The sequence below is a fragment of the Macaca mulatta genome, chromosome 7 (assembly GCF_049350105.2).
Source record: "Macaca mulatta isolate MMU2019108-1 chromosome 7, T2T-MMU8v2.0, whole genome shotgun sequence".
In the NCBI taxonomy this organism is placed as follows: domain Eukaryota; kingdom Metazoa; phylum Chordata; class Mammalia; order Primates; family Cercopithecidae; genus Macaca; species Macaca mulatta.
Window position 1 is genome coordinate 126,039,204 of NC_133412.1, and position 21,522 is coordinate 126,060,725.

Below are 21,522 nucleotides of genomic sequence, written 5' to 3' on the forward strand. Positions count from 1 at the left end.
TTCCCCTGCCTCAGCCTTCTGAGTAGCTGGGATTGCGGGTGCCTGCCACCACACCCAGCTAAGTTTTTGTATTTTTAGTAGAGATGGGGTTTCACAGTATTAGCCAGGATGGTCTCGATCTCCTGACCTAATGATCAGCCAGCCTCGGCCTCCCAAAGTGCTGGGATTACAGGTGTAAGCCACTGCACCCAGCCTCAAGCTTCTTGATAATCACTAGCTTAGGGAAGGGAGAGAATGAAGGGTAGGAAGAATGACTTCTTATTTTTCTAATGGTAGGTAGTTCCATATTGGAAGTGGGTAGCCATTGGCTGCATATGAAGTGTGAATAAGTGGTTTTCATTTCATTACAACAATAACGAAGTAAACCTAACTCTCCACATTAAGATACTGATTATTTCATTGACATGAGAATTTAGGACTTACTGATTTACTGTATGCCTTGTCTCAAGAAGTAATGAATAGATTTAGAAATCTGTATAAGATTTCTAGATGCGTAAGAGTGGGGCTGGAGAAGAGAATAAATAATTAAACAGAATTTATATCAAAATAAAACATACCCAGAGGACTGTGAGACATGAAAACTTTAAAATGGCCATACCAAAATACTATACTAATTTATGCTCAATTTTACATTTCAATAAGGATAAGCTAGCATTTATGAGGCACTACACAAAGCAGTGCTCTAGAACCTCTATAACAGAATATACAGAAATGAATTGACAGGGGCTCACTGTCACGCAGGCTGGAATGAAGTAGTGTTAGTGTGATCACAGCTTACTGCAGCCTCGACTTCCTGGGCTCAGGCAATCTTCTGGCCTCAGCCTCCCAAAATACTGGGAATGCAGGCCTGAGCCACTACACCCAGCCACAGCAATGAAATTTAATGTTTATTATAATTAGCATATTACCAAACAGAAGACAAATCTAGTCTAATCTATACAGGCTATATAAATACTATACATATAAAAAAGCATGAGGGTGAGGAATTGAGAAACTGAGATAAAGAAGGGTTCTCAGGGAAGATAAAGCTTTCTGGTTAAAAAAGCATATTGAATATGCGCATTTATTTTCACTCCTTTTTAAAAACACGTAAACAATAAAGAAAACATAAACCTATAAGGGCCCCCAAAATGGAAGAAAATATTGGATAATAAATCTCAGAAAAGTTTTGGGAGGCAGAAGTCAGATGGAAGAGTAACTTTGTAAACTGGATAAATATAAAACCAAGGTGTTTGTAGAAGGAGGTACAAATGGGAAACACCCTGATTCACTGTTCTAATCTTCAAACCGAGGCACAGAAAACAGACAGACTACCTGAAAAAATTTAGTCCGCCCCAACGTCCCTTTCCTGTTCCATTACTGAATTAAACTCAGGTAACCTACTCCACAGACACACACCCTTTAGGATCCTTTACAAGCAGAACCTGAACAGCCCTAGGGAAAAGATCTTTTAGATACTGATGTTTGAAAAAGCTTGCTCAATTTGTCTAAATACCTTACAGAGGGATGATGAGCTAAAATCCATACAATATAGAGCTTCCTATAAGGCAATGATAATGCCCCAGGCGGGCGTGGCTCCTGCCTGTAATCTCAGCACTTTGGGAGGCTGAGGTGGGCAGATCATGAGGTCAGGAGATGGAGACAATCCTGGCTAACATGGTGAAACCCCGTTTCTACTAAAGATACAAAAAAAAAAAAAAAAAAATTTAGCTGGGTGTGGTGCCAAGTGCCTGTAGTCCCAGCTACTCAGGAGGCTGAGGCAGGAGAACGGCATGAACCTGGGAGGCGGAGCTTGCAGTGAGCCGAGATTGCGCCACTGCACTCCAGCCTGGGCGACAGAGCGAGACTCCGTCTGAAAAAAAAAAGTGCCCCAGCATTAAACATATGAACAGACAGCCAATGATTACTAGACACTTGAGAAAGGCTTCTGTGGTGGGCAGAATACTAAAGGTTTAAGATCCCTACCCATGGTTACACAAGCACCAATCTAGGTACCGCTGTGAGGAGTTTTTGCAAATGAATTAAGATTACTTATCAACTCATTTTAGGGAGATTATCCTGGGTTATCTGGGTGAACCCAATGTAATGACATGAGGCCTCAGGAACAGAAGAGGCAGGCAGAAGAGAGATGAGACAGGAGTGGTCAGATAAATTCCCAGAGAAGACCTTGACTTGCTGTTACTGGCTTTGAAGATAGAGGAAGGGGGCCACAAGCAATGTGGAGAGCCTTTAGGAGTTGAGAATGACCCCTGGCAGACAAGCCAGAGGGAACCTTAGTCTTACAATCACACAGAACCAAATTCTACCACGCAAAATTCATTATCAGAGCCTCCAGGAAGGAATGCAGCCTTGCTGACACCTTAACTTCAGCCACTCAAGAGTCTACAGAGGACATGAGTGAGCCACTGTGTATACATACACCTTTAACCTACAGCGACTGTGAGATAAATTCGTGCTGTTTCGGGCTGCTAAACTTATGGTAATTTGTTATGGCAGCAATGCAACACTAACAAACCTTCCAACAGGAAAGACAAGAGACCAAACAAAAAGAAAAATAACTTATGAGAAACAGACACGACGCAGACTACAGAGAACAAAACACAACATGCTTAATGAAGAGGCTGAGAAAAAGACAATGACATCTACAAGAGATAAACAGGATAATATAAAAAACAATGAGAGGTGGTGTTCACACCTGTAATCCCAGCACTTTGGGAGGCCGAGGTGGGTGGATCACCTGAGGTCAGGAGTTCAAGACCAGCCTGGCCAACCTGGTGAAACCCTGTCTCTACTAAAAATACAAAAAATTAGCTGAGCGTGGTGGAGTGCGCCTGTAGTCCCAGTTATTCGGGAGGCTGAGGCAGGAGAATTGCTTGAACCCAGGAGGCGGAGGTTGCAGTGAACCCAGATCGCACCACTGCACTCCAGCCTGGGCAATGACAGCAAAACTCTGTCTCCAAAAAAAAAAAAGAGATTAAGAAAGAGACTTTAGATATTAACAATGGAGGGGGAAGGGTCCTTTCCATTTATTTTCACTATTCTGTTGAAGTACAACTTATATAAAGTCCACAAATCTTAAATATATTTAAGAATACCTGTGTAACAAACATCCAGATAGAAATACAAAACACTGAAAACTGGCCAGGCGCAGTGGCTCGTGCTTGTAATCCCAGCACTTTAGGAGGCTGAGGCAGGTGGATTACCCAAAGTCAGGAGTTCAAGACCAGCCTAGGCAACATGGTGAAACCCTGTCTCTATTAAAAATACAAAAACTAGCCAGGCATGGTTGTGAGTGCCTGTAATCCCAGCTACTTGGCAGGCTGAGGCAGGAGAATCACTTGAACCCGGGAGATGGAGGTTGCAGTGAGCTGAGGTCACACCACTGTACTCTAGCCTGGGTGGCAGAGTAAGACTCTGTCTCAAAAAACAACAACAACAACAACAACAACAACCAAAAAAAAAAACAAAAACCCAAAACCCAAAACACTGAAAATTAAAATGTGATAATCACCAAAAAAAAAAAAAAAAGGTCAAGCAAGTGGATCCATCCAAGAACAATGTCTGACTAACAGTAACAGAGAGAACAGAGAAAACAAAGAGGAGGAAATTATCAAGGAAATAATATTATGAAACAACTCCCCATAAATACAAGCAATATCCCCTAGTCAGAAGTCTCCAGCACAATGAATGAAAATAAAACCCTAATCAGGCAGGGCACGTTGTTACAAAATTTCAAAATGGCAGGGAAAAGAACAGATCCCAAAAGTTTCCAGTGAGAAAAGGCAGTCTACAAAAAAGATTAAAAATAAAACTTAAGCTTTTTTTGCTGTGTCTACTGCAAGAATGAAGACCATTCTCAGCAATCAGACTGTCGACATTACAGAAAATGTTGACATTACTCTGAAGGGATGCACAGTTATCGTGAAGGGCCCCAGAGGAACCCTGGGGAGGGACTTCAATCACATCAATGTAGAACTCAAGTCTTCTTGGAAAGAAAAAAAAGAGGCTTCGGGTTGACAAATGGTGGGGTAACAGAAAGGAACTGGCTACCGTTCGGACTATTTGTAGTCATGTACAAAACATGATCAAGGGTGTTACACTGGGCTTCCGTTACAAGATGAGGTCTGTGTATGCTCACTTCCCCATCAACGTCGTTATCCAGGAGAATGAGTCTCTTGTTGAAATCCGAAATTTCTTGGGTGAAAAATACATCCGCAGGGTTTGGATGAGACCAGGTATTGCTTGTTCGGTATCTCAAGCCCAGAAAGATGAATTAATCTTTGAAGGAAATGACATTAAGCTTGTTTCAAATTCAGCGGCTTTGATTCAGCAAGTCACAACAGTTAAAAACAAGGATATCAGGAAATTTTTGGATGGTATCTATGTCTCTGAAAAAGGAACTGTTCAGTAGGCTGGTGAATAAGATCTAAGAGTTATCCAGCTACAGAAAGAAGATATCAGATGACTCCTAAGACCTACTTGTGATATTTAAATGATGCAATAAAAGACCTGTTGATTTGGAAAAAATAAAAAACAAAACAAACAAACAAACTCAAGAACATTATTAGGAGGCCAGGCATGGTGGTCATGCCTGTAATCTCAGCACTTTGGGAGATGAAGGTGGGAGGGCTGCTTGAGGTCAGGAGCTCAAGACAAGTCTAGGCAACACAGTGATACCCCGTCTTTACAAAAAATTAAAAGATTAGGCAGGCATGGTGGTACACGCCTGTAGTCCCAGCTACTTGAGAAGCTGAAGCAGGAAGATTGCTTGAGCCCAGGAGTTAGAGATTAGAGTGAGCTGTGAATGTGCCACTGCAGTCCAGCCTGGGCAACAGAGCAAGACCCTGTCTCTTAAGGAAAAAAAAGAAAAAGAAAAAAAGAAAACTATCAGGACTATTAATAGCAACATTGGAAGCCAAAAGATAATTTAACAATGACTTCCAAATTCTGAGGGAAAAATAATTTTTGATCCCACAATTCTATTAAAGGGCAGAATAAAGACAAACACAGTATCTCAAAAATTTACATCCCATTCACCTTTTTCTTACTATCCTGATGGAGAATTCCACCAACATGAGAGAGCAAATTAACACTGAGGAAAACCCAAAAGATAAAATACAAGAGAGAAGAGAAGATAATGCTGAAGGTAAGTCCTAGGGCTGTGACTTTCCACCTTGGCCAAGAAAATATCCACCCCAGAGTGCAAGAGGATGTCTAGGAAGAAAAAAAGAAAAGTGGGGAGATTGACTATAATCTGAAAATGTATTTGATCATGTTGAAAATTAAGGAGAATAACAGAAAGTAAACAAATCAGCAACCGATACATGTTGCAAAAGCAGCAAATAGTAAAAAGACATAGGACACTTTGGGAAGCAAAGATGGGAAAACTGCTTGAGACCCCAGGAGTTAGAAACCAGCCTGGCGCCTGAAATCCCAGCACTTTGGGAGGCCGAGGTGGGTGGATCACCTGCAGTCAGGAGTTTGAGACCAGCCTGGCCAACATAGTGAAACCCCATCTCTACTAAAAATACAAAAACTAAGCTGGGCACAGTGGCTCATGCCTGTAATCTCAGCACTTTGGGAGGCCAAGGTGGGCAGATCACCTAAGGTCAGGAGTTCAAGACTAGCCTGGCCAACGTGGTGAAACCCCACATCCACTAAAAATAAAAACATTAGCTGGGCATGGTGGCACGCACCTATAATCCCAGCTACTAAAGAGGCTGAGACAGGAGAATTGCTTGAACCTGGGAGGTGGAGGTTGCAGTGAGCCAAGATCGCGCCATCACACTCCAGCCTGGGTGACAGATAAAGACTCTGTCTCAGAAAAAAAAACACAAAAAAACAAAAATTAGCCAGGCGTGGTGGCATGTGCCTGTAATCCCAGCTACTCGGCAGGCTGAGGAATAAGAATCTCTTGAACCCAGGAGGTGGAGGTTGCAGTGAGCCGAGACTGCACCACTGCACTCTAGCCTAGGTGACAGAGCAGGACTCTTCCTAAAAAAAAAAAAAAAAAAAGAAAAGAAAAGAAAAGAAAAGAAACCAGCCTGGGAAATATGGTGAGACCCCATCTCTAAAAGGAGGGAAAAAAAAAAGGCATACGAGATAGGAAAGGTAAAAATACACATTTTGGCTCGGAAAGTAAAAATGTCTGCTTTGTTAATGTCAACAATGACAGTGATTCAGCCAAAAATTATAACAGTTATAATAAAGAAGAAAGGGTTGAAGCCAGGTGAGGTGGCTCATGCCTGCAATCCCCAGCACTTTGGGAGGCCAGGGCAGGTGGATCACTTGAGATCAGGTGTTCAAGACCAGCCTGACCAACATGGTGAAACCTCGCCTCTACTAAAAATACAAAATTAGCTGGGTGTAGTGGAGTGCGCTTGTAATCCCAGCTACTCAGGAGGTTGAGGCAGGAGAATCGCTTGAACCAGGAAGGTGGAAGTTTCAGTGAGCCAAGATTGCGCTACTGCACTCCAGCCTGGGGGACAGAGCGAGACTTAATCTCAAAAAAAAAAAAAAAAAAAAAGGGATTGAGTAGAAAAACATCAACAGATATCTAAAATTGATAAGAAGTAACAGTATAAGCACATATTTAGAATTATGAAAATAAAAGCCAGAAACAGTAAAATAGAAAGTGGTAGGGAATGCAACCAGGCACTGGGGAGAAATCAGGCAGGAAAGTAGTTTCATGGTACAAGCCTTTTTTACTTTAATTCTGCATTTATTGCTTTGATTAAAAAATAATTTTAAAAAATCTTTCTGCTTACTGAATAAAGAATGCATTGGAAAGAACAAGAATGGATAAACGAGACTGCTTAGGAGGCTCCTGGAGCAGGAAGAGGTGGTGGCTGGAATACCGGAGGAGTGGAGGGTGGAGATGGAGAGAAGTGGAAAGACTGAAGACATACCCTCGAGGCAAAACAAACATTTGGAGGTGATAATGGGATGTGTAGGTGAGGAAGAGGGCAATGCTAAGGATGACTCCCATGTGTCTGGTATGTGTACCTGGGATGGAGAAGCCTTTTACTACTATGGTGATTGCTTGGGGGAAGGCGGACAAGAGGGAGGAGGGAGCACAGAGATTTGGAAAGGAATACCATGAGTTCAGCCTTGAGTGTGTTTCAGTTTAAAATTTTGGTTAAAGAAATGGTTTTGTTATTATACGTAATGCTTCAATGAGCATATGATGGCTTTCTAAGAAAGATGCAAGGCTAGAAGAATATCTAGGAAGAATTAAGAATGGAGGATTTCAAGTAAGTTGGGGTAACAGGAACTTGATTTACTCTCCTGTTTTATTTAAACAATAAGAAATAAAGGAAAAGGAAAACACTTTCAGACATTAGGCAACAAGATATACAAAAGAAAGACTAAAAGGATGAACTGAGTGTACCAGTTTACTGCCTATGGGCAGGGGAGGGGCGCATGGGCCCTGGTCTTGCAGAGTTGAGAGATCTGGAATGGCATTCAGGTATGACAACGTGGCTAGAACGTGTGGGGCAGGGGACAGGAGAGAAGGGAGCTCCACGGAGAGTGCTCTGGAGGTCTGCAGAGGTGTTTCCTGGAGTCCAGCTGAATCCTATTTGTGCATTTGTTAAGAGGAAGCTACCAGAGACTGCAGAAAGAACCAACGGCTAAAAGAGTTAATGTTCCCATCATGGAGAGCAGAAAGACCTCTCTACACAGAGTACTGAGAACCACCCTCAGAAGACTATGACCTCAGTAATGAGGCTAAATTAGTCCTAAGGCTAATGTTGCCTCTGGTCTACCCTAATAAAGCTTCAAAGCAAAAGAATCCAACTAATTCCAAGTAATTTGGTGACCAGAAAAAAAAGTCAAGACTACTCAATACAAAAAAATCCAGCCACTATGACGCATAATGACACACAGCCAGGAGTAAAGAGTGGGGGCGGGGAAGCACAAATAACTCAGATGATAGATAAAAAATACTGAAATAGCTATATAAAGATATTCCATGTTTAAGAAACTAGAAGAAAACAAACATAATAAAGAAAAAAATGAAAAATCTACATAAAAATGAAGCCAAAATCAAACTTCTAGTGATGAAAAATACATCTCAAATGAAAAAGGCACTGGATGGGATTAACAGCAGATTAGCAGCAGAAAGATCAATAGACTCGAAGATATGAATAAACCTTAAAAACATGATTTCAGGACACATCATAATCAAATTGCTGATAACCAGGGTAAAGATAAAATCTTCCAAGGCAGACACAAAACATAGAGGAACAATAATAGACTTCTCTGAAATTATGCAAACCAGAAGACAACTGAGGGACATCAATTACTGGGGGGTGAGGGGAAGTTCAGAATTCTTCTCCCAGCTGCAGTATCTTTCAAAAATGAAGGCAAAATCAAAACTTTTTTTTTTTTTTGGAGACAGGGTCTAACTCGGTTGCCCAATTTGGGGTGCAGTGACACAATCTCAACTCACTACAACATTTGCCTTCCAGGCTCAAGCGACCCTCCCTGCTTAACCTCCCGAGCAGCTGGAACTACAGGTGCATGCCACCATGCCCAGCTAATTTCTTGGTATTTTTTGGAGATGGGGTTTTGCCATGTTGCCCAGGCTGGTCTCGAACTCCTGGGCTCAAGTGATCTTTGGCCTCCCAAAGTGCTGGGACGACATGTAGGCATGAGCCACTGTGCCTGGACCAAATCAAAACTTCTATAAACAAAAGGTCAAAACTTCATCACAGTAGACTTGCACTATAAAAAGAGAGGCGTATGAAGTTCTTAAGAAAAAGGAGACCACATGGAAAGGATACTTATAAAGAGCACTGAAAAACGGGAAATATGTGATATGAAAGACCATTTTGCTCATTTTTAAATACTTTACTGCTTTGGGGGAAAATAACATTGTAGGGTTTAGCATATATAGGAGTAAAATACATGACACAAAAAGGACACGAAGGAAGAAATGAAACTAAACTGCTGTAAGGTTATTATACTATGTTTGAAGTAGTGTATTATTTGAAGGTAGACTGTGAATAAGTTAAAGTCATATACTGTAAACCCTAGAGCAACCACTAAAATGGCAAAATGAAGGTCGTAATAGCTAGTAATTCACAAGTGGAGATCAATGTAATCAAAACACCTCCCCCCCCAAAAAAAAACCCCACCAAAAACCCCTTAATGTACCAGAAAGGAAGGAAACAGAAAAGAAATGGGACAACAGAGATCACAAATTGGTCTTCACCAAAATGAAAACTTTTGCTCTTAGAAAACACTGTTAATGAAATGGTAAGCCACAGATTGTGAGAAAATATTTGCAAAACATATCAAAAAAATTTCCATATCTGGGATATGCAAAGAATGCTTACAACACAATCAGATGGCAGCCTAATTTAAAAGAGAGGCAGGCGAAGGATTCAGACACCTCACCATTATATGGGTGGCAACTAAGCACATGAATAGATGCTCAACAACATTAGTCACTAGGGTAATGTGAATTAAAGCCACAAGGAGATAGGCTCTGACACCTGCTAGAATACCCCAAACTGAAAAATGTTTCAAGGAACAGAGCAACTGAAACTCTCAAGTACTGCCAGGCAGAATGCAAAATAGCACAGTCACTTTGGAAAAGAATTTGGCTATTTATTACGAGGTGAAACATCCACTTATCATATGACCCAGAAACCTACTCATAGCTTTTACTGCTCTTGAGTAAATACCTATGTTCACAAAGACCTGTAAGTGAATGGTCACAGAAGCTTTTTAAAAAATTAAAAGCCCCAGCCCTTCCACTGGTGAATGGATAAACAAATTATGGTATATCCATACAACAAAGTACTATTCAGTAACAAAATGGCGTTGATAACACACAGTAATATGGATGAAGGTCAGAAGCATTATGCTAAGTAGAAAAAGCCATACAGAAAAGACCAAATACTGTAGGATTCCATTTATATGACATTTTAGAAAAGGCAAGACTATAGTGGTAGAAGGCAGGTAAGTGGCTGGCAGAGGTCAGAAGGGTAAAGAGGACTGCCAGCAGAGGGGCATGAGGGGACTATCCTATATCTTGCTGGTGGTCCATTAGTCAAAATGCACTGAATTTTGCCATTACGATTATTTTACCTTAAATTATACCTTAACAAAACTGATCAAAAGGATAAATAAAATTAAAGGACACAGCTTATAAGATGTCCCTTGGGTCCTCTCCTTAATAAAAATTTCATTTTTTATTTCTTTAAACTCCTGGCTCTATTGCTCAGTTCGACTGACTAGATACTAAAAAGGGCATTTGGCAGGTCTGCTGATCGGCTAACTGACTTGCCATTTCTCAGCCCTCTTGCTTGCGGTTAGTATACGGAAACTGGAAAAGTTAAGTGATATTCATGTTTTCCCAGTCTCCCTTGCAGCTAAGGGCAGTCATATGACCTAAGGTGGGCCAGTAGCATGTGAGGGGGGCTTCCGGGATGTTTTGCTTTGCTGTTAGGACACAGGTGTGGAATGCAGCTATAGGTTGAGCACCCCTAACCTGACTAAAATGCTCCAATGAGCATTTCCGTTGAATGTCACACTGGCAGTCATAAAGTTTCGAATTTTGGAGCATTTCAAATTTCAGATGAGGGCTACTCAATCCATGTATGCCTGGAGCTCTAGGAAGCATCTTACAATCATGAGGCCAACCTGACATGCTGAGGGATGAGGAACTGAGGGATGGAAAGAGTTTGTCCTTGAAGACACAACTGAACAATGAATCCAGTTCCAGCAACCACTTCATTTTCTCAAGTAACTTCTTCTGTGAAAAAGAAGGCTCTTAATAGTTTAACGCACTGTTAAATCTAGATTTCTGGCCAGGCATGATGGCTAACGCCTGTAATCCCAGCACTTTGGGAGGCTGAGGCAGGTGGATCACTTGAGGTCAGGAGTCCAGGACCAGCCTGGCCAACATGGCGAAATTCCACCTCTGCTAAAAATACAAAAATTAGCCGGGTGTGGTGGTGGGCACCTGTAATCCCAGCTACTCAGGAGGCTGTGGCAGAATTGCTTGAACCTGGGAGGTGGAGGCTGCAGTACAAAAAAGCAGCTTAAGTAACTCGTTCCATCTTTATTTAAAAATCCCCTCATGCCTGTAATTCCAGCACTTTGGGAGGCCAAGGTGGGCAGATCGTGAGGTCAAGGGATTGAGACCATCCTGGCAAACACGGTGAAACCCTGTCTCTACTAAAAATACAAAAATTAGCTGGGTGTGGTGGTGCACGCCTGTCGTCCTAGCTACCTGGGAGGCTGAGGCAGGAGAACCGCTTAAGCCCAGGAGGCAGTGATTGCGGTGAGCCGAGATTGCACCACTGTACTCCAGCCTGGCAACAGAGAAAGACTCCATCTCAAAAAAAAAAAAGGGGGGGCCAGGTGCGGGGGCTCACGCCTGTTATCCCAACACTTTGCGAGGCTGAGGCGGGCGGATCACGAGGTCAGGAGATTGAGACCATTCTGGCTAACACAGTGAAACCCCGTCTCTATTAAAGATACAAAAAATGAGCTGGGCATGGTGGTGGGCGTTTGCAGTCCCAGCTACTTGGGAGGCTGAGGCAATAGAATGGTGTGAACTTGGGAGGCAGAGCTTGCAGTGAGCCGAGATCGCGCCACTGCACTCCAGCCTGGGTGACAGAGGAAGACTCTGTCTAAAAAAAAAAAACAACAAAAATCCAATCTTTATTGTTACCACTAAGACAAACCTTTTGTACAGAGTTCTTACGTACAGCTTATTTACCTAAACCACTTCAATAATTACAAAAAATTTTAAAGCCCATTTGAGCTTCAGTCAGTCAGAGTTCTATTCCACTAGCATTTTGTGCTTCTCTATCCCTATCAGATAGATTCTTCTTCACAAGGCTAGAACAGAAAGAGAAAAAATAGGAATGAATTAGAATGTATCTAATGCAGAAAGACCCAAATGCCATGTCCTATTGATAATATAGAATGGTCACAAGCTCTAAACACAAAATATGTTCTTTTATAGTAGTTCTCTGTCGATTGTCAGATTTTGGGAGAAAAAGTTTCATTTCCTCTCAATAAGGCTCTTCATTTGTGAAGCCTGCGTGCCAGAATACATGACATTAAAAAAAAGACTTTCTTTGCCAACAGTCTTTCTGTCCAAAAGAAAAGGAAAATGCAACAAAAACTTCATTTAATTATTACACAGAAGCACTGATCTGAAAGTACGTTTTTGGAAGAAAAAAATTATTATACAGAAGCATTTTCTCAAGAGTTAAATTATAAAAGATAATTTTTACCAAATTAAAAGCTTGGAAATGTCAGTGTTCAGCAAAAGTAGGTATTTCCCTTTAAATGGTGTTCTGTTGGTCTTGCATCACTGTCCTTTTTCAGTGGTTGGCACACCCTTCACATTTACTTGGTGATCTTAGGTAACAATGTATTTTGGTAGCAATGGAAATGTCCTCATCTTTCTTAGTTTTAATTCTACTGCTCATACAGTAAGTAAGCAAAAGCCACAAAAGTAGACACAAGAGAGTTAAATTAATTAAGTCACAATGACCACTACTTAGTGACTTCATTTTAATTTGGGGGAAATATTTAATAACGGGTTGAAAATTAAGTAATCTAAAATAATTAATAGAAAGAAACCCTAATTATTCCTGGGAAGAGGTATACACTGTCACTTCAGTGTTTCAGTTTCAGTGGTGAAAAAAAAAATAAACCGCTAGACTAATGTTTTCCATAATGTAATTCGGGGGTTGGCAAACTTTTTCCATAAAGATAGTAAATATTTTAGGGTATGCAGCTCTACTCAACACTGCTGCTGTAACGCAAAAGCAACCACAGACAATACCTAAGCCAATGAATGTAGCTGTATTCCAACACAACTTTATTTATGAACATGGGAATTTGAATTTTTATAATTCTCACAGCATAAAAAATATTATTTTTAATTTTTCTTAACCCTTAAAAAAATGTAAAAGCCTAATGATAATTAGTTCCTGAGCTACACAAAAGCAGGCTGCAGGCTGGAGTTTGCCAACACAATTTAATCACTTGGCAAATCAACTACCCTTCCCTCTTTCCTAACACACATATGAAAATTTTATAGACTTCCAAGGAATATTTTATAGCAATAACAGTGTTAAATTATGTATTAAATATGCATTTATTAAATATATATTACACTATTATCTAAGGCCAATTAGCTGTTTTCTTATTTATTTCTGTAGCCAAACCTCAACTGTATAACTATTTGACTGGATCTTTATGCCCTAGTTTTTCTCCCGGTTTCCTCCAAATGGGGACCCCATCTTAGGAACCCTGCTCTGTGATACTGACTCCAACCCTACCCCCAATTCTTCATGATGTTAAGCAGACTGCAGCATAGAGCCTGCTATCAGATAACCCTCTTCCCTGTCGTGCTGCCAGCATGTGAAGACATCTATATATTCACACATGTCAAGTACTTGGGCTCTCACCGAACACTGTGATCATCTAAATTTTATGTATCTCCTAGATTTCTGAAATCTGTGTCCTTGGTATCTGCTCTTTCATGTAAACATGACTAGTCTGTAAAGCACAATCCCTTTTGTTTCAGACAATTTCATAATCAAGTGCCTTAGTTCTTGGAGTATTCTCTAATATATCCACAAATAAAATTACCACTCATTAAGACCCTCTCTTTTCTGTAGAAAAGACTTTAGTCTTATAACTTATCAAAATCTTATGTAAATTTCTACCCATTAATACACAGTGCACAGACCCTTAACAGCTGTTAAGACTGTTTAGAGGAAATATAATGTAACTACCCAATGGAGCAGAAATTCCCTGAACATCCTGTAACAGATCACTACTTTTTTTTTGAGACAGAGTCTTACTTTGTTGCCCAGGCTGGAGAGCAGTGGCGTGATCTTGGCTCACTGTGACCTCCACCTCCCGGGTTCAAGTGATTCTCTTGCCTCGGCCTCTCAAGTAGCTGGGACCACACGTGCCACCACGCCCGGCTACTTTTTGTATTTTTAGTAGAGACGGGGTTTCACCATGTTGGCCAAGCTGGTCTTGAACTCCTGGCCTCAAGTGATCTGCTTGCCTCGGCCTCCCAAAGTGCTGGGATTATAGGTGTGAGCCACCATGCCAGGTCATAGATCCTTACTTTCCATTTGATCCCAGTGATAGGATTAACTGATCCTTATTTCTTTATTCCATCATTTTTTCCTCTTATTCATTCAATTAATGTTCTCTAAGGCCATGCCCTATGCTGAGAACACAAAGATGGAAAGGCATGTTTCTGACTTTAAAAGTTTACATTCTAGAGAAAAACAAAAACATAAAAAGCTAAAAGTGGTTTTGATCCTTGAATGAAAAATAGCTTTCTTGTTTATACAAATATTACGCATTAAATTGTTAAAAACAGCAACAACAAGAAAACAATTGGGGATAAAAAGCACATACTTGATATATCACCCTGAGATAACCTCTGTCAACATTCTAGTGAAATACTTCCAAGTATATCTCTAGGTGAATATTTAAACATAAATGGGATAATGTAGATATGCTTACTATATAGTATCTTTTTGTAATCTAAATTTAAAACATTGCAAACGCAAAATTCTAACACTATGAGATCCCCCAGGAGTAAATGGGCCAATATACTCAATGCATGGATGAGTGCTCTCACTGGATATGGCTTTGTCCTTAGAAGCTGCATGTTGCGGCCATGTATGCCACTAGAATGAGGTATTTGCCATCCTGGCTTGAGTCACGAGTTCCTGACTCAAAGTTCTAGGAGACATTTCTGATGTGCATGTAACCTAGACCTGGCCAACTGCCTGCACTCTATCTATGAGGAGGGTTGGGAAACAACTATCTGGACTTTATGGTTTCTCTAAGAGGGAGGTGGGCTTTGTCTCACACAACTCATAAGGTATGACATTTCCAAAACACAGAGCCAGAGGTTCAGATGCCATGCAGCCAAAAACAGTAGTAGTAGGAGGAGGAGGAGGAGGAGTAATAATAATGGAAGACCAACTACCCACTACAGATATATTTAGGAAGGTGGAGCAGTATTAGTGTAACAACCTGAAAATCTTCTCAACATCTAACTTCATTCTACACAGCAGAGAGTGGAATGAAGAATGAACGCATAAAACATTTTATAGGAAAAAATCTATGAGATTTGATGACAGCATGAGGCCAGTGAAGATAGGCATAATGAAGTAAGGTATAAGGAGCTCTAGATTCTTGTCACAGAGAGTGACAAGAACCACTTAGGTGACAAGAACCACTTAGGTGGGTTCTTGTCACTCTCTGTGTGATCTTGGTCAAGTCACTCCCTAAGCTCCATTTGGTTACATGCATTCTTGAGTTAAAGGCACTAACAATGAAAACAAAAAACAGGCTAGGTGTGGTGGGGCTCCTGCCTGTAATCCTATCGCTTTGAGAGGCAGAGGCAGGTGGGCTGCTTGAGCACAGAAGTTAAAGACCAGCCTGGGTAACATAGCAAGATCCTGTCTCTACAAAAAAATACGAAAATTAGTCAGGCATGGTGGTGCATGCCTGTGGTCCCAGCAACTTGGGAGGCTGAGGCAGGAGGATTGCTTGAGCCCAGGAGGTCAAGGATGCAATGAGCTGTGTTCACACCACTGCACTCCAGCCTGGGTGACAGAGCAAGACACTATCTCAAAAAGCAAAAAACAAAACAAAACAGGAAAAGATCTCCCCCCAAACAACAACCAATATTAAACTCAATGTCAAATGTTAAAAGCATTTCCATTTAAGTCAGGAACAACACAACAATAGTCATCATTACTGCTATTATGCAATACTGTGCTAGAGGTTTAATCGAATACCATAAGATAAATAAGATGTATAAAAATGGGAAAGGAAGAGAGAAAAGTTATTATTTAGAAGAGAGATGATTGTTTACATAGAAAATCCAAGAGAAGGCCAGGCGTGGTGGCTCATGCCTGCAACCCCAGCACTTTGGGAGGCCGAGGCAGGCGGATCCCCTGAGATCGAAAGTTCCAAACCAGCCTGGCCAACATGGCAAAACCCCGTCTCTACTAAAAATACAAAAATTAGCCAAGTATGGTGGTGCGCAACTGTAGTCCCAGCTACTTGGGAGGCTGAGGCAGAAGAAGTAGTAGAAACCAGGAGGTGGAGGTTGCAGTGAGCCGAGATATTACCATTGCACTCCAGACTGAGTGATGGAGGGAGACTCTGTCTCAAAATAAATAAATAAATAACAAAAAATAAATAAAAAGTAAAAAATAAGCAAATCCAAGGGAATCAATAAATTATCAGAATTTATCAAAGAGTTCAGCAAGGTATCAGATATTAGATTATAAGAAAAAAATATACAGCATTCCTAATAGCAGTATCCAATTAGAAAAAGTATAAAGCCCCTGGAAGAAACCTTTTTTAAAAAAGTACAATATCTTTCTAGATAAAATGTTATTTAAGGACAAAAAACGTAACTTCAACAAAAGGAGATTTTATTCATGAATGGAAAGACCTACATAAAATTAAAGCATGCATTTCCAATCAATTACTATGGAATTTTCCCTGGAAATTAACAAACTATTTCAAATTTCATATAGAAACATATAATTCCAAAATCAACTCACGCAATTCTGAAAAACAGCAAAGAAGGGGTACTTGCCCTACCAGATACAGAGATTTATTATGAAGCTACAGAAATTCAAACAGTGTACTATCCATGTAAGGACATATAAATGGATCGATGGAAAAGAATAGAGCATACAAAAACAGATCCACACAACATGGAATTTTGGTTTATGACAGAGCTGACATTATGCTTATGTGGAGAAATAACAGACAATTCAATAAACAGTGTTGGCTAGCATTTTCTCCTAAAATATGCTATACTACATCTCTATTTCACAAAACACACAAAAGTAAATTCTAAGTAGATAAAAGTGGTAAACGTGAAAAACAAAACTCTAAGAGTACTAGCAGAAAATACAGATACCTGTAATTCAAAATAGGAACAGCTTTTTTAAATACCCCAAAAACACAAACCAGCGTTAACTTCTACATGACCAAAAAAGACAAAAATAAAAAGTAAATAAAATTAATCATGAACAAAGATTTAAGATATTAAACAGACCAGGAGAAATTATTTGCAGCACATATTAGAATTTATAAAGAACTACAAATCAATGGTGAAAGATAAAAGAAGAATGGATGAACAGACACATGTCCACTTGAAAGCCTGCATACAGATGTTTACAGCAGCTTTATTCAAAACAAAGCAACCAAGATATCCTTCGGTAAGTGAGGGGATAAATAAGCTGTGACACATCCAAAAGATGGAATATTATTTAGCACTAAAAAGAAATGAGCTGGCCTGGCGTGGTGGTTCATGCTTGTAATCCCAGCACTTTGGGAGGTGGAGGTGGGTGGATCGCCTGCGGTCAGAAGTTCGAGACCAGCCTGGCCAACATGGTGAAATCCCATCTCTACTAAAAATACAAAAATTAGCCTGGCTTGCTGGCAGACGCCTATAATCCCAGCTACTTGGGAGGCTGAGGCAGAAGAACTGCTTGAAGACGGGAGGCAGAGGTTGCAGTGAGCCAAGATCGTGCCACTGCATTCCAGCCTGGGCAACAGAGCGAGATTCTGTCTCAAAAAAAGAAAAAAAGAAGCAGCAGCAGCAGCAGAAAAAAAAAGAAATAAGCTATCGAGCCACAAAAAAACACGGAGGAAAGTTAAATGCCTATTATGAAGTGAAAGAAACCAATATGAAAAGGCTACATACTGTATGAGTCCAAGCATATGATATTCCGGAAAGGGCAAAATTAGGTAAAAGGATCAGTGGTGGCGATGAGGAGACAGGGGTGAATAGGCAGAGCACAGGAAGATTTTTTGGACAGTCAAACTATTCTGTATAATACTACAATAGTAGATACATGTGAGTACGTATTTTTCCAAGCCCAAAGCATGTACAACACCAGAAGCGAACCCTAACGTAAACTACTGTCACTGAGTGATAATGATACGTCAATGTAGGTGCACCAGTTATAATAAATGTACCACTCTGGTACAGATTTTGAGAGTGGGGAGGTTGTGCATGTGTGAGGATAGAGGGTATGTGGGAACTCTCTGTACTTTTGCTCAACTTCGCCGTGAACCTACAACTCTCGCAAAAACTAAAGTTTATTAATTTCTCAAAAATGGACAAATGACATAAACAATTAAAAAAAGGAACTTAGATGTCCAATAACGATTTAAAAACATACTTAGCTTTGTAAACTAAAACAAAATACTGTCTTTTTCTCTTGGAAACAAAAACAATAAAACAGACCATAATCAAGGGTTAGTGAGGATTTGAGGTAATGGGTTTTCATACAATGCTGGTTGGAATATAAACTGGTATAACCAACTGGAAGACAATTTGATAGTACTTTGAAATGAATTATGTATATATTTAAAACACAGCAATTTTACTTCTACTTCTAGGTGGATACTCAAGAGAAATTCTTGCACACACATACAAAACTGAGTAAGAAAATACCTACACGGTAATGGCAATAACACATACCATTTATGGATATATACACACAGAGATACGTGTCTGTGTGTGTGCGTCTGTGTATTTTACTAGATACACATTGAACTTATGATAGTAGTTGCTTTGTAAAGGGAAGTTAGGAGAATGAGACTCAAGAATTTTACCAGTATTACTTTGACTTCAAGTCCTATTTGTCATTTGGCAAAATGACAAAATATCAACAATCATTAATTCTTGATAACGGGAATTTGGTATTCTTTGTACTTTTCTCTATTTTAATAATAATAATAATAAACCTGTTTCACATATAAAAAATGTCAAGGGCATTAGATCAAAAAGGCAATGTGAATCTACCTGTATCTCCCCTCCTATATCCCAAATCCCCTGAAATGACAGCAAAAGATCTTTAAAAATTGTAGGAGAGGGAAGATGAACATTTGTAACGTTGCTAGGAGACAGGAAACTACATAAAAGGGTAAAAAAATGAGTGATTCTTGAAAGACAGAAAAAAAGTTGGTATTAGTTTAAGGGAAGCCACAGCCCAAACTAACACAACAAATGGGTGAGGATTCAGACTCCTCCAAGCTCCAAGCCTACAGGCATAAGCAGCAGTCAGGGCTCTGGGTTAAGAGGCAGGCAGTCCTGGCACCTCCATATTGTCCCCAGGCCAGTGCTTGAGACATTGTACAGGAGCAGCATTTGCCCACAGGCTCTAGCAGTGGGTGTGGGTGCTGACACCAGCAAGGAAGACTGGGTACGCTGGCGCTAGCCCAACTAAAATATTTTCAAATGTTTTCGGCAACATTTAAAACATTTGAAAATGTTACAGCATTTGCCCTAAGAGTGAAGCAACCTAACTGATCATTAACAGGGAAATGTGGTTATAAATTATACTTGATCTTAGCCAAAAAGGCCAAGAGGTGATTGGATGTAAATTAATAGTACGTCTATACTCTGAATTACAGCTTAAAAGAATGTATAACACATAGAAAAATCTCTAAGACATTACTGAGTTTAAAAAATACACATAAAATGCTCCTATTAAAAAACAATCCGGTATGTATGGATAAATAAATGCATAGAAAATCACCAAACTGTCAAGAATGATTACTTAAGGGAAAGGGGAGCTTACTATGTATGTCTATATTCACTGATTCTTTTACAACAGAATATATTTATAAATTACTAGTATAATTTAAAAATTTAACATGAATAAAAAACTGTAGTTCTTTATTGGAATTAAAATACGAAGTCACTAAATGTATCTTTAACCAAGAACTTCTCAAATAGGAAAAAATACAATAGAGTTCTGCACTAGTGGTAGTGACAGCAGTTCACATTTTCTCAGATGGTTGAATACTTCCTGTCATATGACATAACTGGGTCAGCCAAAGTAACCCACATCTCATTTCAGAATGCATAAATAGAAATACTACAGGGATGTTCAAATTGTAGACTGGTGAAGGAAGACAACACTCATAGTCATTTCCTTAGGAGCTGTGTCAGGCCTTCAATGGCGGAAGTGACACAACCTGCCTGAATCACTAAAATCAAATAGTGACTTATGTGAAGGAAACATTGCAAAGTCATGTATGTTCCCCTGAAAACAGTGCCTGTTTCCTTACCCTCCCCACAAAAACAAAGTATTAAATAACAAATATCAGATATAATTCTAGTAAGGAAAGAATCTCTACTAGGTTCTTCCTGTTCCACCTTCACCCAGCATTTATCTTAATAGAAAAACTTGAATGAAGTAGAAATTTCACACACATACATGTATACATAGACAGTTCAGCCCTACACCCCATTCCTTGGGATAAGCTATGTCAGTCATTGGTCATATGTACGTCACATAATTCGTATTTTAAGAATTTATGTAATACTTACTAAAAGTCTTACAGATGTCAGAAACAGCTTTGAAGACTCTATCAGAGAAATTCACTTTCACCTTCACATACTTCATGTTGGGAAGCTGCAGGCGGAGCAGTTTGTGCTGAGGGGTGAACTGAAGCTTAGCATCTGCCTGAATACCATACTTATCTAAGGTCCAATGTGTCTTCAAAAGCCAAGTTCTCTTCTTTTCCCACCAGAGAGCATGGTCAGACCAATCTTTTTTTACATCTATAAAAAACAAACAATAAAGAAACAAATCACTTAAAAACCACCAAGGTTACTTTGAGAAATTAAAAGCAGAAAACTAGATAATTGGGTATTTAACAGAAATAATTAACTACTAAGTTACTGTTATGTGACAGGTACAAAAGAAACACTAACAGCTGAGAAAACATGCTCTGTCCTGAAAAGCCAGTACACAAGGTGGCTGAGGCAGAATATATAAGGGCATCTAAGAATGTTCGAGTCAAGTACAAAATGGGACACATGGATGATGGAGAAAGTACTCTCTTGTTCTCAGAAAACAAACAGAACCCTGAGGGCTAGAATAGGAAGGATTAATAAAGACAAGGAGTTGGTGGGCTTGGAACTTGTCCTACAGGAATGGACAATACTATTCTAATGAGAAACTGAACAGACTGTGGTTTATGTAGTTGCAGAAGTATGTCAAGGTGAATAAGGGGTGGTGAAAAGATGGGGAACCAAAGTGAACAGAAACCAATATCCTAGGTGAAGAGGAGGAACAGGGAAAACACCCATGAGAAACACTGTAACTTAAGAGAAAGCTCCAAAAATAAAAAAACTACATTCTGGCCACATACACTCTCCCAAATAGATCCCCGAAAATGGATCTAAAGTCACACTGTCCAACATTTTTCTCTGAGCACGTTCTGGTACAAGTATAACAGGAAACATTAATATCTGTTCAACTATTTAACAGCCTTATGCAACTAAATGAAACCAAATAAAGAAAAGAATGTAATTTACACAAGATTTAGTTACCCCCAGATAAGGCAGGTCATAACAATAAGCTTGTAGCAGTAAAATCCAACTTCAGCTAGTTATTTATTTACTTATGACTAGGATAGGAAGTTGGTTTTTAAAGCCGCCATCAAAGTAAAGGCTTTTGG

At 39.8% G+C, this 21,522-nt stretch overlaps 1 protein-coding gene and 1 pseudogene across 7 annotated transcripts in view; one reads left to right on the forward strand and one right to left on the reverse strand.

The window, feature by feature from the left end:
• Positions 1–21,522, reverse strand: part of FERMT2 (FERM domain containing kindlin 2) — a 96,068-nt gene that overhangs the window by 43,878 nt on the left and 30,668 nt on the right. For all 6 annotated transcript variants that reach the window (XM_028850162.2, XM_028850160.2, XM_028850161.2 and 3 more), the window contains exon 3: positions 20,387–20,620. In XM_028850162.2, the coding sequence (XP_028705995.1) occupies positions 20,387–20,620 (234 nt within the window). The remainder of the gene's footprint in view (positions 1–20,386; positions 20,621–21,522) is intronic.
• Positions 3,827–4,551, forward strand: LOC694093 (large ribosomal subunit protein uL6 pseudogene; annotated as a pseudogene). The gene has a single exon (XR_001446257.3). The product of XR_001446257.3 is annotated as a large ribosomal subunit protein uL6 pseudogene (transcript).